Source organism: Adiantum capillus-veneris, chromosome 3 (genome assembly GCF_014529385.1).
Source record: "Adiantum capillus-veneris isolate H3 chromosome 3, ASM1452938v2, whole genome shotgun sequence".
Classification (NCBI taxonomy): Eukaryota; Viridiplantae; Streptophyta; class Polypodiopsida; order Polypodiales; family Pteridaceae; genus Adiantum; species Adiantum capillus-veneris.
Genome location: NC_140933.1, coordinates 137,368,600 through 137,386,815, shown reverse-complemented (window position 1 = coordinate 137,386,815; position 18,216 = coordinate 137,368,600). Strand labels below are relative to the sequence as shown.

The 18,216-nt window shown below is 43.1% G+C and overlaps 1 protein-coding gene across 1 annotated transcript; it reads left to right on the top strand.

The window, feature by feature from the left end:
- The first annotated feature begins 10,381 nt into the window (after positions 1 to 10,381).
- On the top strand, positions 10,382 to 17,079 carry LOC147461793 (uncharacterized). Its single transcript, XM_086509248.1, has 6 exons — positions 10,382 to 10,727; positions 15,994 to 16,093; positions 16,221 to 16,393; positions 16,487 to 16,514; positions 16,599 to 16,704; positions 16,859 to 17,079. Exons 1-6 carry the CDS (start codon positions 10,515 to 10,517, stop codon positions 16,938 to 16,940), a joined length of 702 nt encoding a protein of 233 aa, XP_086365374.1. The 5' UTR covers positions 10,382 to 10,514; the 3' UTR covers positions 16,941 to 17,079.
- The last annotated feature ends 1,137 nt before the right edge of the window (positions 17,080 to 18,216 follow it).

Sequence of the window (18,216 nt, the reverse complement as noted above, 5' to 3'; positions counted from 1 at the left end):
TGATTTAGTTAAGACATGCAATTACTAGATTGACTTGAGGATTTTTGTCTTTGATTATGATCTTAATCAACAATCTCATTGCATTCATTGCATAATAACCACAATCTATTGAATTGGGATGTTGAGGACAATGTAGAAAACAAACATATGTATAAATCACCAACAAAAATGTCAGTACACAATGCAAAATAAAACGGCACTAAATCTATCAACCTTTCAATGATGATTTTGGAAGCTTCCCGGGGATCTGTTGGCTCTTCTTTCACTTGTAGGTTTGAACAATGTGTACTAAAATGGTTTAGTACCCTTCAAGCACAAGCATTCGCTTAATTTAAAGTTAGCAAAGGTCTTAAACATTATGTTTGGAGTAAAATCAATGCATACCTAGACACATGTGGTAACAGTCTCTCCAAGTTGACAATCGAAAGTGAGTCAGAGAGTACCAAAGATGAACGTCGTCGAGAAAGAGCAGGTATGTGTATCACATGGGCATTGTAAAATGCCACAAGACCCAGTGAGATAAAGAACACAAATTTGGACTTGGAAGTTTTAATACTACTATTTATTGCGTATTACATAAAAGTGAAATAACCATACCCCTCCAAAATGGGGAAGAAGATACAGATATGACTTCCTAAATCTGGGGTCCCAAAGAAATTATCGAGCACATGGTCTCCTATAGTACGCTCTGATACAAATGGGTACCACGTCATGCTATCAACCCACGACACAGCTGAGAGAACATCTGGCGTAATACATTTTCCATCCATCTATGAAGTAGCAGTTTGATAAGTCAAAAGAGCAAAAAACATTATGTTACTTAAGCATAGAGTTCTTCTTCTCACAATGCAAAAAGGTCATCGTCTTTGTTGAAGCCTTAAGATCTAAAACATCATCAATAACATGGGCATCTAACCCCGACTCAAGCGCAACTCAAGAAGATTGCAAGAGAAAAGTAATTTCCTTACGACACCTTCGTTAAAATGAATGCTAGTTTTTTTTTGCTCTCATTGGTGTAGACCTTAAGATGTTTTTCGCCAGACTTTGCTATAAGGTTTTGTATTTTGGGGTAGCTAGTTGCCAAAGATAGGCCCACTGAAGAACTTGATGGTAGGGGAGATTGAGGGCCAAGTAGGTTTGATGAAACTCATCACATTATGACATGGGACCCAAAATATTAGAGCCTACATGTGGTTGTAAGATTTTGTTACATGGAATTTTAATGGGCTCCTATCATGATTATTACTTTTATTTTCACTCTCCTAATTTTTCTATGATTAACCTATGCATGATTAACTTGATTATATGTAAGAGGCCTGAGATCTTCACACTTCCTCATTTAGTTTTTATCTAGATTTCAAAGACCTTACCCTACTCAACAAGATGTTGTCTCCTAGCAAAACCCTAGTACATGTAAAATGTGTTGTGACATTGATAGTTATTTGAAAAGTCTAGGTGGCACTACTTAAGTCACTTCTTTCTATTATATAAAAAATTGTAAGAGATGCTCCTTTTATCCTTACATGTGATATTGAAAAAAATGACCAATAAAGGTCTAAATTATTTTTTTGAAAAAAATGATAAATTTAATTTTAAAATATTTTGCTCGCCATATTCATAAATTTACATTCATTTTCTTGCCAAAAACTTGAGTAATATTTCAAGGTCTGTGTCCAAAAAAAAAACACTGGTTTGTATATGCCTTAATTTTTCCCTCTATCTTTGCTACCCTACTCGGCATGTCTGCTTCCCATGCAATCTTTTGTGCTTTAATCCATGCCTCTTTCCACTCTTTAGTTGCTCACTCTTGTAGGTCTTTATGAAACCACCCTAACTTTATATGCAACATCCCCAAACCTTGTTATGCATTGGCGTTTAGATCTAGGAGACACTGGTCGTAGTGGTCTTTCACTAGGGTTAGGTCGCCTTGTACGATGCTCTGGAACGTGGACATTAGTGATTTCTGCAAATTCTTTAGAAGTCTAATGAGCACATATCGTCTTTCGTATGGTACCTTTTGGTCAATACATATTTGTGATGCATGACACTCACGGATCACTTCTCCGTTTGCCCCACAACCTCAATGAATGGAGACAATTCCTGACAATAAACCGAAAAAAATATTGAATTTTACTAATTCCTATTAAGTTCTTCAAAAGCCCCAAATCTCCATATCTAATGCGATTCACAATGACATTGTGCGACAATTTATGAGAATATGAGCTCATGCACATACCTCATTACTCATTGTATTATCGTAGAAGAACTTCACTTTAGGCTCTGTCGACGCGGAATGTCTTAAAGCTCACAATCAAGGAAATTCAATCTACATAAGCCCCATCAAGATCTTGTTAAAAAACCCCATGATCACATCTATTTCTATTCTTTTTGCTACTCACCGAAGCTGTGTAATCTCGGCAATATTCCTCTGTGTTGAAACTGGTGCACACAAGTGTAACCTCAACACACCTTTGAAGTACTTCAGCTCTCCTGTCGATGAAATACAGACCCTAAACCTTGTGTTTTCTTGCGCTTATGCACTCCAAACTGAGGACGCATAACCCTAATCCATACGGCCTGTGCATGCGGCATAATGCGTTGCCTGCGGAGTTCAACACTGCATGGGGCTTGGCTATGGCACAACACTTGTGGCCCATAAATGATGAGGATAGCATGACGCCTCCACAGTAATCTCGGCAGCAACGCAACAAGTATTTGCAGTATATTCTCGATGCGCTAAATTTCTAAGTGCACAGAAGGATGCACACGATTTCTTCCCATCACTTTCTGAGTGCGCCCCCAAAATTCCTATTAAATTTCAGCACATTAAAAGAAAAATGGACGGTTGATTTCTCTATGACCCTTGATCCCTTCTCTATGACCCCGTTGTCTATACAGACGAGGCTTGCGTGCCACTTGACACACACACACCCTACCTGCTTGTGTCTGTCACCTCATTGCCCGCCATCTGGCACCCATTCCGTTTTCCTATTTCATCCCAAACAGGGGATCTACAAAGATTTGCTCTAATAAACCAGTTCTAGTTTCAACATCATTCCAACAAAGGATCTTCCAGTTTCAACAACTTCCCAAACAAGAGTGAATCTTTGCAAATCCTTGTTTGGGATAAAATAGGAAAATAAAATGGGTGTGCTAGTATGTGCCAACCATTTCAAAAAAAGAAAATCAATAGCGGCAGTGAAAGAGAACAAAGATGAAGGAGGAAAGAGGGGGGGGGGGGGGGGGCAAGCAAGAGGCAAAGGTGTCAGGACAAGGGTAGGACCAGTCCGGGCCAAGGGCCAGGACGGACATGCAGTCAAGGGGGTCCCTATATTTAGAAGGCCAAGGGCCTATATAGGGCATGTCTTGGTGGTGATGAGCATGTTCAGTTCCCATGTCCTTTCACTTGTATCAAAGCAAGGTGGAGAGGAGGAAGGAGGGTGGAGCCATGACAAGGATAAAGCATGGTTTTCTTCTCTCTCTCCCTCTCTCTCGGATTTTTCTCTCCCTCTCTCGTTCGTGGACCTTGGCATGGCGGAGCATGGCTTTCGCCAAGGAGGGGAGCATGGCTTTCGTCAAGGAGGGGGGCATGACCCACGAGGGTCCAAGAGGTTGCATCCAAGCTTGCATGACGGGAAAGGCCTCTTGAAGGCCGCTTGCATGGAGGACGATGAAGAAGAGGGCCGCGCGGGCACCGTCCCTTGTATACCGGGTCCGCCTTCGGCAACTTCAGAGAATCGACTGGCGCTAGCTCCAAACAGGAGCGCCATGCCATTGCGATCATTTTTTGACACACTCCCAAGCCCTGGGGAGGAACCCATCGCCCCCTGCGTTTGAAAGTTTCCCCCTGCGCTGTAGCGGCAGCCACCATGGAAGCTAACAGTTTATTTTTATTTTTTAAAAACAGTAAATTTGCCCTAATTTTGGGCAGCCCCCAATTAAGGGCTTTGGCCCACGGTTCCGGTCAACAAGGTTTTACCAGCTTCGACAATTTCGAACGTGGTTGCCAGGGCACCAGTTACATTGGGGGCAAGACGGACCTGATCTCTAGCAGATCTGCAATTAACGTCCACACCGAACGCATAAGCAGGAAGAGGGAGCGATTCAAGGAGTTCTCGTTCGAGGCCGAACCAAGTTACCGGTATCTGTGGTAGCGGTTTGCAGATTTTGTTTTTTGAATTCAGCGGAGTCTGGATTATGATGACTTCGTTCCACCGCTCGAAGCGGGCTATAAGAATCGGTAGGCAAGTTCACATTTGTGCTTTACATTCTGCATTCATGAAATCTTGCAGATCTCTTCGTACTCTTGGCATGGCAAGAAATTGTTGCCTCTATTCTACAAGTTTTTTGGGACTAAGCAAAGTGCTTTCAATGTTTACGCCCTCGCATATCGCTTGCCAAGGTCAACCATGTACACGAACAAACATGGCCGGTAAGACTAGAAAGTGTATCATGCATGGAGTATGTGTGATAACTTATACGGGTTTGACCACAGAAGCTGGGTCGGGTTGATGCAAAAGCATAGCAAGTTGTCATTGTTCTGGAATCTCAAGGAGATTGACCCGGCTTGCTGATCGACCTGATGTACGGTGCCCAGTTGCTCGGTATGACCGCCTACTATCACCTTTTCTAGAAATTAGCAGAGAATACATCAATTATGCATACTTTTTTATAATTCTCGAGATGCGGAGATATTTGACATGGTCATTTAGCTAAAAGTGTTCGACAAGGTCGATTCGTTTTTGCCAATTTTCCATGTTTTGTAATCTCAAGGAGATTAGCACATCCTACTGCTTGACTTGATGCAGGAGGCACGTTGTTCAACATGGCCGACTCCTTGTCACTGTTTCTAGCCGTTGCCAAAGGACGCTTGTCACACAGTCTTAGATCATTTCAGTTGAAATTCCTCTACAAGGTTGATTCTTTTTGTCATGCTCTCTGCATGTCAACAACCGCCTCAGTTGGCTATCAGCAAGGCTTCAATTTCTGTAAAGCAAGGCTTCAAGTTAGGCATCTTGCATTGAGACTCCCCACGTTTGGCATATGCTATGAGCATACAAACTTGCGAGGAATTGGGTAATCTGCTTGCAGGTTCTTTCATTACCTGCCAAATGGATGTATATGATACAAGGGACGTATATATATACATGCAACAACTCTCTCTCGTGCAGCAGACTAGGCTATGAGCCGTTATAGAACGAGTTCTTCTCCATCAAAATTTCAGGATGACTGGTTACAGCAGGAGAACCAGGTTAGTCTAATTTTAAATTTGTTTGTTTTTCATGTTGTCATTGGAACACGTTGTCTGTCATGTAAAGCAAAGTGCTTTGACAAATTCACATGATGCAAGGCTTCTCACGTGTGCCACGATACTGCCCATTGACTTGGCATCAAGGGCATTGGCACACCAGTTTGGGGAACTGTTACTATTGCAATTCGCTCCCATTTTATGTGTGGCAACAACACGTTATGATGCATCGCTACCAAGGCAGACTCTGTAAGGCACTTCTGGTTTTGGCTCTCATGCTTGAGGCCGTTATAGTAGCCAAGGGCTTACAATTTTGCATGCATGGCATGCTAACCAGGTGGCATGAATTCCACCGCTTCATGGATTACGCTTCCGCTATCACACTCGCAACTCTGTCAAGGACAGACTAAGTGATGGATTGTTTAATGTGTTTCTTGGTTGTTGTCAACAACCGCACTAAAAAGAACCAAAAATTTGGACTTGATTCCCAGGCAAAGTGCCAATGCCAAGTCATCCTCATACAATCATGACCCCTACAAGGTAGGTGGGTTGGAATGAGTTTTATGTTTTTCTATTCCCTCTCTCAATGAGAGAGTCATACTAGAAAATTGTGGACTGCTTATACGATAAGCTGCAAGTCAAGCATAAGATGCGTCAGGACACATAGCTTGGGTACACACTCTACAACCTTAAGGAAAGTTCCTCAGCCCAACATGATCTTCTTCTCTCTCTCTCTTTCTCTCTCTCTCTTTAAGGGAAGAGAGAGATGTTTTGCTGGTGAGTCAGATCTCGGGTAAGACCCAACAGTTGGTATTCCTTGGAGATTTTTCTCCAGCTCGAACAGATCTACCCAGGGGAGTACACATCGATGTTAATGGACAAGCAAGAGTCTTGTCATTACAGATGTTTAGGGTGTCATTTTTGCACTACATGTTTTCAGTGCGACACTCAAGTTGAGTTTCTGATAATCTTAAACTCAAACCAGTTGCTCTCTACCACGGAGTATAGAAGCAGCAATCATTTGTGACAGCATGGCTGTCCATAAGAGATCGGTAGTTCACTTGTGTGGGTCTCTTGCTCTCTCTATAGCACTAAGGAGTGTCTATGGACATACTGTTTTGGGGTAAGACCCGACAGGTGCTTGCTACATCACCCCATAAGCATTAACGATCACAGTTTGATCTGCATTGAGGATCACAGTTGATCTCTCCCAGTTATACTTTCAAGGAAAGAATTCCGCAATCTACCACGCGGTAGCAGCCGAACACACTTTTCAAGTTGATTCCACTCAATCTGTACACGGTTAACTATGTTGGTTATCGTTATCTGCTAGTTGAGCAGTTATCTCATCCAAGGGCTTGGTTTGTAAGGGAAACACCCCGGGTTTCTGGCTCAATACCGTTTGTTTTTTTAGGTAGGGGACGTGCTCCTCTCCATTTGAATACAGGTAAGTGTACATTACGTTCAAATCTTCAGGTACGCACCTATTGATTTGATGTTATTCCATTTTTAGTATGCTTTGCTTGGTTTTTCAAGACGTATAAGTACGCTTGAATGTTACAGAGCATGCCAAGGGCATGTCGGCACAAAGTATTTTGGGCCAAGTGTCCAATCTATCTTTCTGCTTTATGCTGTTACGAACCTACTTGTAGGGTTCAATTTGGCATATGTTGTCACATGGGATACAACATGGTCTAGGAACTCAAGGAGTTCGGTTTAGCGAGTGTGGAGCAATGAATGAGGGTCCCTTTCACTCTTGTCGCAGAGTGTTTAGTGTTACCTCCACACACAAGTACATCTTGTACTTGAAGGATGTTATTTTTTTACACATCCTTACATGAGACATATTCCACATGTGGAGAATATGAGTCTCTAGGCTGACACGGGCGCCATTACTCAATTATGTGTCATGACAATGTCATGACAAAGCCCCTAGGTGCTGGTCACATCTGTTTTCTAGACCATTTTTAGCACGACGTATCAGGAGCAATTTCGTGGCCAACAAATTGTCGGATACTTAGAATGACTTGTTAAGGTACAAGTACTTCTAAACACCATATGGTTGTTTATATATATAGCCAATGAAAAAGTTTCATTGTTTGTACCTAGACGTGATAACTGTTTCACCTTCTCTTATGGTTCAAACATCTCAGCAAGGCTTGCAAAAGATTGCAACTGAAAGTATTTACTTTCTTTTCAGAACTATTTACAATCCTCTTTAATGTGTGCTAGGTGCATCACATTTGCCACAAGTTGAAGGCAAGGATCACCATTGATATACAGGTTTGGATCTGTTTTTGCTAAATGCATGCACACTAGGTGTTATGGGCCCTAGTGTTTAGCAAAGGCTGATTTGGAACGGCATGCATATTCCTTAAGTTGTTGCTCATGAAGCATTTTGCACTCTATGTGCACTATCTCTATGAGATTACTTTTGGGTCTACTAATCACCAATAGAGGTCATGGCTCGGTTTGGGTGTTTGTGGATTTTTTCAAGTTAACCACGATGGTTATTTCGGACATTGTTGATTCCTCACCAATCTTATACACTACTGTGATTCTCCGTTTAACAGTCATCTGGGACGACTGTCTGTAAACCGTGGGGAAAACACACCTCAGTACTGTAAGTATCCAAGGGGATTGACATATTACAAAGTGTAATCTTGGGCTAGAGGATACGCAAAGTGCGTAGATTAGCACCAAGCAATCAAATTCATACGCATTTATTGCTCTTTTTGGAGTTTACTTACTATCAGTTAATGCATGTTGCGACTAGGTAGTCTTTTCATGTATAACTCAGGTTCTCAACCTTGAACACTCGTTAGGGTGGGGTTGTTTACTGATGATGAAAATTGGGACCAAGTCAAGGCCTTAAAATTGGCTGATGAGTTATGTCAGCAAGTTACTTTCATGGAAAGTGACAAGAGGTACTCTTTTTGGTACACCTGTGTTGTGATAAACTCGTTTACCATGCTCATGAGTGTTCTAAATGGAGTCTACCCACTACGTTTGAATAGGAACCGGTACCATAAGATGGTTACAAATGGACAACAATGCAGAAAATCAAGATGTTACTCTTGGTTTCATTGAACCTCCTACTAAACCGGGTTCCGCTCAAATGAAACGTTGGATCCATGTGCGATGTTACGATAGAAAACATTAGTGTTATTATGAAGATACCATCACTTGTGTTTTCACGGATGAAAACGCTTCTCCAAGGGGGGAGTAACGTCAGGACAAGGGTAGGACCAGTCCGGGCCAAGGGCTAGGGCAAAGGGCCAGGACGGACATGCAGTCAAGGGGGTCCCTATATTTAGAAGGCCAAGGGCCTATATAGGGCATGGCTGGGTGGTGATGAGCATGTTTAGTTCCCCTGTCCTTTCAAAAGGAGGGGACAAAGCAAGAGGTGGAGGAGGTGAAGTGCATGACCAAGGGGGCTGATTTTTTTTTAATTAAAAGTTGATGTGCGGGCTTGTCTGCAAATTAGCACGACTACTCTTATGGTGTACAGCAGCTCTGGAAAGGTGGATCTCTGTTGTATGCAGGTTCGATACCAACATGCCCTTTTGCTGAAAGGGAGGGAACTCTAGAGAGCTCTAGAGACTTTGCTGAGGAGAAATCTTGAGAGATTTCTCACAATAAGTTGAGAGTTATTGGTAGTAGGTGTCACACATTCTGGGAGATCCTTGGACCTTGTTGTATAACAAAATCGTTTAAAATGAATTTAAGATCACTAAACTAATTGAAGATCAGCGCCGAACTGCACTTTGCATGAGGCGGTGCATACGGAGGGTATGCCATGCAGAATTTGGTCACAACCATCGCGTTCCTTGCTTGTGACAGAGACAAGGACGGGAGAGAGAGAGAGAGAGAGAGAGAGAGAGAGAGAGAGAGAGAGAGAGAGAGAGAGAGAGAGAGAGAGAGAGAGAATGAATTATTTCCCACGGAGGTTAGATATGACCTATGGGACTGAAAAACAAAAAAAAATCAGTTCATACATCTCAGCTAAGAACTGAGGGTCCAACAAGAGTAAAAACATCTCAAATAAGGACTGAGGGTCCAACAAAGAGTAAAAACATCTCAATTAAGGACTGAGGGTCCAACAAAGAGTAAAAACATCTCAATTAAGGAATGAAGGTCCAATGAAACCTAAGGAGGTGCAGGTGAGAGGGTAGCCGGTTTTGGAGGCAAAACTCCTGGACAATGGCTTTACCTCCCTGATAAATTGCCCATTTTCCTACTATCCGCGCTTCACATACCTTCTAGAGTTCTACTTCTTCTGTTTAAGTTGGGCGGGCGTAAGGTCCTCTGCAAACCAAAGTGTGGTGTATTTGAGAAGCCTCGATTGCTCAAGGAATTTGATTCGATCCGCCTTGGTCTTGAAAGTGAGGATCGCATGGTTGGTGCGGTGTTCATGCGCGAGGGTGGTGTTCATGGGGGGAGAGAGAGAGAGAGAGAGAGAGAGAGAGAGAGAGAGAGAGAGAGTTGGCCATGCACCGGAGGGATGTTGCTGGTTGTTGATGGGAACTCACAACGAGTGCGAGCATTGCAAGGCCGTGAGCATATTTTTTATGTTTTTTTTTTTTTTTGGGGGGGGGGGGGAGTATCTTGTAAAGTATGCAACGATTTTACTTTATAGAGACCCATAGGTTTCAAGATGTACCAGAATGGGTGCTAAATGATATCAAAGCACAAAATCATGCCCCCTATTGTCGGGGAGGCCCGTCGTCTCGTAAACTATAATAGGAAAAATCACCAAAATACCCCTTTAATTTGTGAAATTCCCAAAATACCCCCAATATTTTGTCATACATTTCCAAAATGCTTTTCATAAGAAGACTTATTGTCTATCAATACAAGATGCTAGAACTAGAATTTGAGTTGGTTATGTATAGATGAATAATTGCATTTATTGCGAGGTAATTTGTGACAAATTACATGCTAAACACTCTGAAACGATCTCAATTGTCCAAAAGGAACAAAGATTAGATAATCTTGAGCTATCTAACCTATATAGACACAAGGATATTTTGAGAATTTTTGAAATTTGAGGGGTATTTTGGCAATTTTCCCATTAAAATAACCTTAATAGATTCTCCTGCGTGAAAAAGTTAAAAGGACATTCTATTCTTTAAGCCAAAAACGGAGGGGATCATGGCCTCTCCCTCTAGAGGTCGTGAGGTCGTCGAATTCTGCAGGAGTGGTCCCTGATCAAGAGCAAGAAAGTAGAAGAACGCCCATTTCTGTGCCGTAACAAGCTTCAGCCATGTCGGAGACTGCAATCTCTGGCTCTCGGCGAAATGAAGCGGAAGAGGAAGCTGTGGCAGGATGTGCAGAGCTTGCAGTAGGTGGGCAACAAGAAGAGTTCGATGATCGGGAACGCTTCTGTGCTGTGCTTGACCTCTATGAGCAGGCTCTCCAAGACCTCCGTATGTTTGCTCGCAAGAGATCTGTCAATAAACATATGGATGATGATCAGGTAAGCTTTGCGTTTGTATACACAAAAGATTCTGCTGAGTGCTTTCATTTGAGTTGCAAAGATGTGGGATCTCCAGAATTTCTAGTGTGGTAAGGTTCCCTTATAGAGGTTAAGACAAATATTTGTTTGTTAGAAAGGGGGAACAGATGATCTCAATACCACTCTTTCACTATCCTCCTTTTGTGTGTGTGTGTGTGTGAGAGAGAGAGAGAGAGAGAGAGAGAGAGACTCTCTTCGAACACCCAGCCATTTCTTGTTCTTTCCGCTTATTTTTTACTCAAGTTGAGTTCTTTAATTGCCTTGTTTGTTGCCAACATGTATGCTTTGCTCTTTGTGGTTTTTCTCTTTTTGTGTAGTGCTAGCTTTTGTGTGGTGAGTTGTTTAGTTGTTTGGTGCATGATTTTCATGTTTGCATGCGGGTTGGTGTGTTGTGCTTGCATGCCTGTTGTTTGCATGTTTTTCTGTTTTTTTTTTCCCGTTTTGTAGTCCTTCGTGGTCATGGTTGATAGGTCGTGGTGGGTGGGTATGCAACGTGCAGCGGAAGTATGGTGAGTGCTCAGTGCGTACTCAAGGTTCCTTTGGCTTCATGAGAGAGTTCTTTTTACTTCATGAGATAGATGTGCAATAGACTAGATAGTGGAGAGAATGATATTGTGAGTGAAGGTCCAGTGAGTGATAGAGAGAGAAGAAGATTAACACTGGATGTGGTCCCAAACCCCCCTCCAAGGGTCCCTCTCTCTCTCTATCGCTAGAGAGGTATTTGCTTTAGATTGCACAAATGGAGCGTTGTTGCAGAGTGTCGGTGCCAGTGTGGAAAGCGAGGCGTCCACGTAGGAAGGAGTTTGCGGGTCGTCATTGGAAGAAAAGTTAAAACGGCACGAGCAATTCCTCTCCCTCTCCATGCATCGTTCTACAAACGACTTGCCTTAGCACTTTCTATGCTATCGATTTTCTCTCCTGGCATTGATTTTTTTACAGGGCTGCCCCTTTATTTTAATATGGCCAAGGACCATAGTTACCCGGAAACAACAGTGGAAACTGAAACAGCTAACAACTAGGCAACGGAAACGTGGGCCCTGGTGTATTGGGAAACGGAAACTGGTCTAGAAACGACATGCCATACTTCATAGAGCTAATGAGAGAGAGAGAGAGAGAGAGAGAGAGAGAGAGAGAGAGATTGCAATCTACTTATTCAAATTATCCATTGCAGATTTAGTTGTGTGTGGTTCTTCATTGTGTGTGTGTGTGTGTGAGAGAGAGAGAGAGAGAGAGCAGCCACAAGTAGTCTCAGCGTTAGTGTGTGTTAGAGAAGAGAGAGAGGCCACGTGATGCCTGTAGATAGAGCATATTTTTTACGCTGCATTTTAATGATGAGCAAATTGCCACGTGGCACATATTTTAAAGCCTCCAAATTAAACTTCAGCCAAGCGTTTTGAATGCTTAGTGCATGCCGCTGGAAAAAAAATCGCCTTCTTTCTAGAATTGAACGCTGCCCGTTTCAATGCGTTGCAACATTTCACCTTGGCTTGTGTGCCTGTTTCAGTGTTTCAGCATGTTGGAAATGCCGTTTCCTGTTTCTATGCCAAGCACCTAGAAGGCATGAAAGCTGCAGTCATTAAAAAGTCACTTAAGAGAGCCTTGAAAAACTTAGAGAGAGCTCAGAATTGAATCTCCTGAGTCTCCTCTCTCCCATCTGCTCGCACTCACGTGCTTGCATCATCACGTGTACACCTCCGAACGCTCACGCCGACGCGGAGAGCTTCCGAGAGTTCAACTCTTTGTGAGGGAAAAGTGCAAAGGAGCCGTATTTTCACATGAAAATTCCAGTTTTCCATTGAGTTTCCTCTTGGATTCCTCCAGCTCGGGTGCACAACGTGAAGACGTGTCAGGTAGAACTCAGATTCCACTTACACATGCTCTACATATATGGACTAGAAGTACTTTCCAGAGCCTCGATGAGCGCATATCCGGTGTGGAAAATGCAAATGGTCAGATAAACATTCGTTTGTACTCTCTCGAAGGAGCCGTGCAAGAGTTTAATACCCCTGTTTCGCTCTTGAAAATACGGCTCCTTCTGAGAGCGACACCCATCTTTAGCTACTGCGGATGCAAATTGCTGTTTTTGGGCGTTCAAAGGGTTGCCCAGTGCGACAATTCTTTACAAGACTACCAATTTCTGAGGGAAAGAGAAGAAGTGTACGGAATTGACCGTAAATAATTGGTTTAATCAGTGGACCACGTACTTTGATCTCCGTGAAGAGCATGATGAACGGAGGAGTTAGACGATTCCTCTCTATTTGCGGAGTCAGGCTCTTACTTGGTGGCGTGATATGACAGAGAAGACTATGACGTGGCTGATCTTTGCGTCAAATTTAAGAAGTATTTCGCAAAAATGGATCCTCTAAAAGCCTATGCTACGCTACAAAGTCTTTCGATGAAAACTCTGTCCTTTGACGAGTATACCACGGCTTTCAAGGATGCACTCACCTTTTGGAAGGTGGATTCTCCACATGTTGTGCATATGTATGTATCTGTTGGGACTGCACGAAGATTACCGTTGGGCCTAAGCCTCGATTGATGTCGAGGATGCTATGGCAAAGGCCAAAACGTTTTATTTGTAAATGGAGCGAATTATGTGAAGAAAAGAAATTCTGATCACCAAATCGGTGAGGACAGCGGTCCCGGTTCTGACAAAGGTCCAAATCGCCGTTGAAACCTTCTCTTGACACCACCTCTTGTGGTGCTCGAGAGAAGAAGAAAGCCAGGATTGTTGTCGTTGCTGATGAGCTTGCTTTGGTTGTGGCTAGACGGGCCACCAAATTAAAGATTGTCCCAAGAAGAAGACCAAGAAGCCGCATGTCACGGAAACAGGCACCACGTGCCAACAGAAAAGAACTTTAAGCACTTTAAATAATGATTGAACTGAAAGAGATGCATGACACAAGACGGGGAGTGACGGATTCCACCTCAAGAGAACACTGGCCCCAGCCCCTTTCGGTATTTCTTTATATTGCTTCAACTCTACAACTCCCATGGCTCTGCTTTGCATCTCCTGCGGGCAGACTGCCAGAGCGAGAGCCCATGGGTCATATTTAAAGGCCCTTGGCCTCTAAAAGCAATTTACATGAACATTCAAGTTCCAAAAGCATCTAGTCTCCCAAAAGCAACCAACACAAAATAGGGGAAATCCGTACAGCTTGGCAGGACATCAGCTAGCACACAACTACGACTGCTATTGCCATCTGCTCTTGCACAAGAGACCATTGACACGGTCTCCACATCGGCTGCCTTATCCTCCTGAGAAAGCGAGGCACTGGCGGAATCTCTCGTGGCAAGAAGGCTGATTTGGAGGGAGAAGAAACTGGATCAGGGCTGCCCTATGGTGCAGCTTGCCTCCAAGAGAACATGGATCTCCTTCTCCCATATGCCTGCACCAAGATGGAGGTGCTCTGCATTTGCAAGATTATGACGCCTCCAAGCATTTGCCTTGAGAGAGAAAACGGCAAGGGCGATCCCCAGGTGCCGATGTGCTGCCTTCGTGCTGGTGACCACCGCTTGATGGGATGCAAAAACGCTAGCAAAGCTGCCCTGTTGCTACCCATGGAGCCACTTAGGGCTCGCCGCCCGACCTCATAAATAGGGGGATATATGGAAAGAGAGCACCAGAGGCCCTCAAGGGCTATGGGAAAATATTGGCAAGGCTGGGGAAAAATGTCCCCAGCTTGCAGGAGCCTGCTGGCCATGAAACCAAACCAAAACCCAAGGCTAAACACGGCTAAACACATCCCGACATGAGAAAACCTCCTCACACTGGCCGGGCACAGCCACAAAACAGCCCTCACTCCCTAACACCTGTCCTTGGGAGAAACTGGGACCGACAAGACCAATCTTGAGAGATGCCATAACTCAAAGGGGGGGGGGGGTATGGTATGTCACTAAGTGCCAGGCCACCCGAACTGAAGAAAGTGAGCATTTTGATGAGGCAGCCGTACAAGCCGCAAGAAAACACAAGCCAAATTTTGGCATAGATCCGCGTGGGAAGTGGCGCAAAACGAGGGGCTTGCTGATGTGTCGTGCGTACATGATGTCATGGCAGCTTTTTGGCGAGTTCCGAAAGGAGTTGACTGTTTTGCTTTGGAGGCATGACTTTTTAGCTGCAGAGCTTTTTGAGGGTGCCTAGCTTTTGGGCCAATTGCTTTTGTATGTGTGTGTAAATTAAAGCCTTGGGGGTACTCTTCTAGATCAGTTCATGGTTGCACAGGTGCAGAAAGACTTCTCGGCAGTTGTACTCTCTGTGACTTAGAAAAAATGTTGAAAGGAGCGCCAGACTTGGGCCAAAGCATCTAGAAGTGACGACTATAGTTTGTTTCAAATGCTTTTCAATTTTGTCTGTGTTGCTGTGGAATTACTGCCTTGTAAGGGCCAAGCTAGTTACACCATACGGCTAGAGGTTTTAAATGTTCAAGGAGGTTGCCCGTTTCATAGGTTTTGTCAAAATGTTTCACAAGTTTTGAGGTTTTGGAGCTTCATACCCGTGAAACGAAGTTTACGGCACACTGCTCTTGATGACTAGAATGACCAACTGTCTAGTCATCTCATGCTTTCGGAACCCTTGGTAATTGTTGATCTATTCATGTCATCCTTTAGAACTTTTGATGCTTTAGAACTTCTTTAAATACGAATGTCAAAATAATGCTTTCACAAGGAGACGAGACATAGTGAGGAAAAGCTCCCCACTCAAATGCATTGGTCCCTCAGCTGGGCGCCTCTTGCAGTATTTCTTTAAATTTAGCTCTCGTGTACAACTAGCGGGACTAAAACCCTACCCTGTCACTCGGAAAAAGTTACTGGTAGAGCCCAGACAAGATAAAGATTCATAGAGCTAGCCACCGGGCACACACATGGCTGGAAACAACTATCCCACAAAGGGCCAACACAGCCGCAACACTCGCTCCGTAAACTCTTGGGAGACACAGAATAATTGCAGTTGAATCCATAAGATGGTAAAATTCTTGACACAACAATTGACGTTGAGTACATCAATGCACCCAAATAATTTCCCTGATGGTAGATTATATATAGACAATAATGCATGTTAGAAACGGTAAGTTGATTGTGTTAGTCTATTTACTATGCCAGTTTTATGGTAAGAGTTTTATCAAGCGTGCATTTTCATGCTGCATCTAAGCTTGTCCAGGAAAACTGTAGGATGATTTATGTGGCTATACATGTCAATATAGTCTGCTTATTGTTTGGGGACATGTAGTTGTACAGCAGGTTAGAAGCCAAAATTGCATCGCCGGATTTTCTGGAAACTCTTGGAAGCATACATATGGCTCCTGCCAAAATTTCACAGGAAACTCAAGGTATATTTTCAGCAAGTCAGATCTCTTTCCACTTGCTTTTAATCCAGACAAAGGGAGCATTTTTAGGAATGCTTGTCTTAAGAGTGCATGTAAATTAGTGGTATCCATAGTCTGTTCTCTTCTTCAGATGATCAGAGCTCTTGGGATTTTATCAACGAGAAGGATTGGAGTAGCTCTGATCTTGAGGATTCCCGCAACTCACTGAAGCTGGAAAGTTATGTTGTGGTCAATCAAGAGGACATCGTTGATGGCATGGCTTGTTTCATGGCCAAGTATGTCTCTTCGCTACCTCAGCTGAAGGTAACTCTCTAGTTTTCCTGGTGGCTTTTTCAGAGTTTTCTGAAGACGGAGTTTCACATCACTGAGAGTTAATGGGTAATGTTTTTTGGTCAGGATTTGTCTCCCAAACAGCTGCAGACTGGTAAGGAATTGAAGGAAATATTGACGGTGTTTTGAAACATGTTTGGTACTTCTGTGCGGCTTAAGATCTATGTCTCGTGAACAGCTCTTAAGAAGGTTTTAGGTGCTTCAAGAAAAGGAAGGCTTAGGAGATTATGGAGTGGCAGCAAATTGCTTTACACCGCAGCTTCCTGGGGGGCAACGGCAGTGAGGTCAGTGGAGCCCTGTGAATAGCATTATCTTAAGCATGTGGGTTGAGGCATTGAGTGGTGATGTGCATCCGGATATACATAGTTGATTAGTTGTAGGCACTGACCGCCTCTACTCGTCTGTTTCACACAAGCGCTTTTTGTTTCTCTTTTGCAGTTTGTATAATAATCCAATTGTGGCTCAAGCTGCCTCAAAGGCTTTTTGGACATCTATTCAGCTTGTTACAAAGTTCGTGTAGACCTTGAAGGCTAGAAGAGGAGTGCTCCGGATTTAACAAGCTGCATTTTGATCGACTTTCTTTGCCTTCGTCAATGGAAGTTCACTTGCAGCTGGTGAAAATGCTGTGTACATAGGATGGGTTGCTTTGTGCTTTAGAATGCCTCTAGCTTTCTAGAACCAATTCTTGATTATACCAAAATCTGAAACATTTTATGCTGGCAGCTAAGGTAGTCAAGCTCTCTGTAGAAATTACCATACAAAAGGACCGAGGTATGATTAGCCAGCTCACTGTACATCACTAACGGCAGCTTATTTTACCAAGGTGTCAATTTCAGTTATCTCGATTCACCATTTCACCGTTTTGGATTATTTTTCTATGAGCTTCAAAACTCTTCTCGCTGCTTGCTGCTGATTTCAGAGGGGTCAACAAGTCATGAATAAGTGATACCCATTACTTTGTAAGAAAATGGGTAGATTGCAAACGTGATCGGCGAGATCAAGTAGAGCAGAACATGGTGTCTGTGAGGGTTTTTCCGAGACTTATATTTGGACTCTGTTTTCATAAACGTTGCTGCAACTAGTTTGCCTTGATTGCTTCACTGCGGAAATTATCATTGAGTGCCATCTTCATCTCATATCATCGTTTATTCTGGGGGCTTCGTAGCATCCCTCTTTGAGGCTTTTGCCAGTCTCTGCAAACTCGCAACACAAATAAAATCTGGCATTAACAAGATGTGTTGAGGAAATTTGCACTTTATAAATTTTAAAGATGAAGATGGGGGATGCTTGTGCCCATAATAAAGAAAGAAAAGACCGTATCATGATACATCATATGGTGTATGATGATGCATCACGTCGTTAATAATAATGTAGGAAATGTGTCCTTCCATTGTCGACTTTATCCCCTCCGGTGTTAAAGGGACTTTATTATAAAAGTGTTAAAAGGCGCTTTCTTATAGAAATACTCCAGTTGCACAAAGAAGAACTCTTCACCTTTAGTTTTATGTAGGCTTGTGAAACTGTGTGGATGAGATGCTCGGGCTTATTCTTATCGTGTCCACTCATTAAACATTATGGAAGCTTTGCTCACTCATTGGATTCCTTGTCATCTTCATCTACAACCTTTTAGATATACATGATGTGGATTGATTACTTTCAACAATAGATGATGTAAATCAATCTCCATACCTTTTCAGATCACGTGTAAAAACAAAACACGGAGGATAATTGTATCTTTTGTATTGGTTGTAATTCGCTCTTGAAGCTTTGTAGGGTCTCTTTTTCAAAGATATTCG

Coding starts and splice junctions, on each gene's coding strand:
- LOC147461793 (XM_086509248.1), top strand. CDS start 10,515: ATGTCGGAGACTGCAATCTCTGGCTCTCGGCGAAATGAAGCGGAAGAG. Junction 16,094..16,220: donor AATTTCACAGGAAACTCAAG/GTATATTTTCAG, acceptor TCTCTTCTTCAG/ATGATCAGAGCTCTTGGGAT. Junction 16,705..16,858: donor TGGGGGGCAACGGCAGTGAG/GTCAGTGGAGCC, acceptor TCTCTTTTGCAG/TTTGTATAATAATCCAATTG.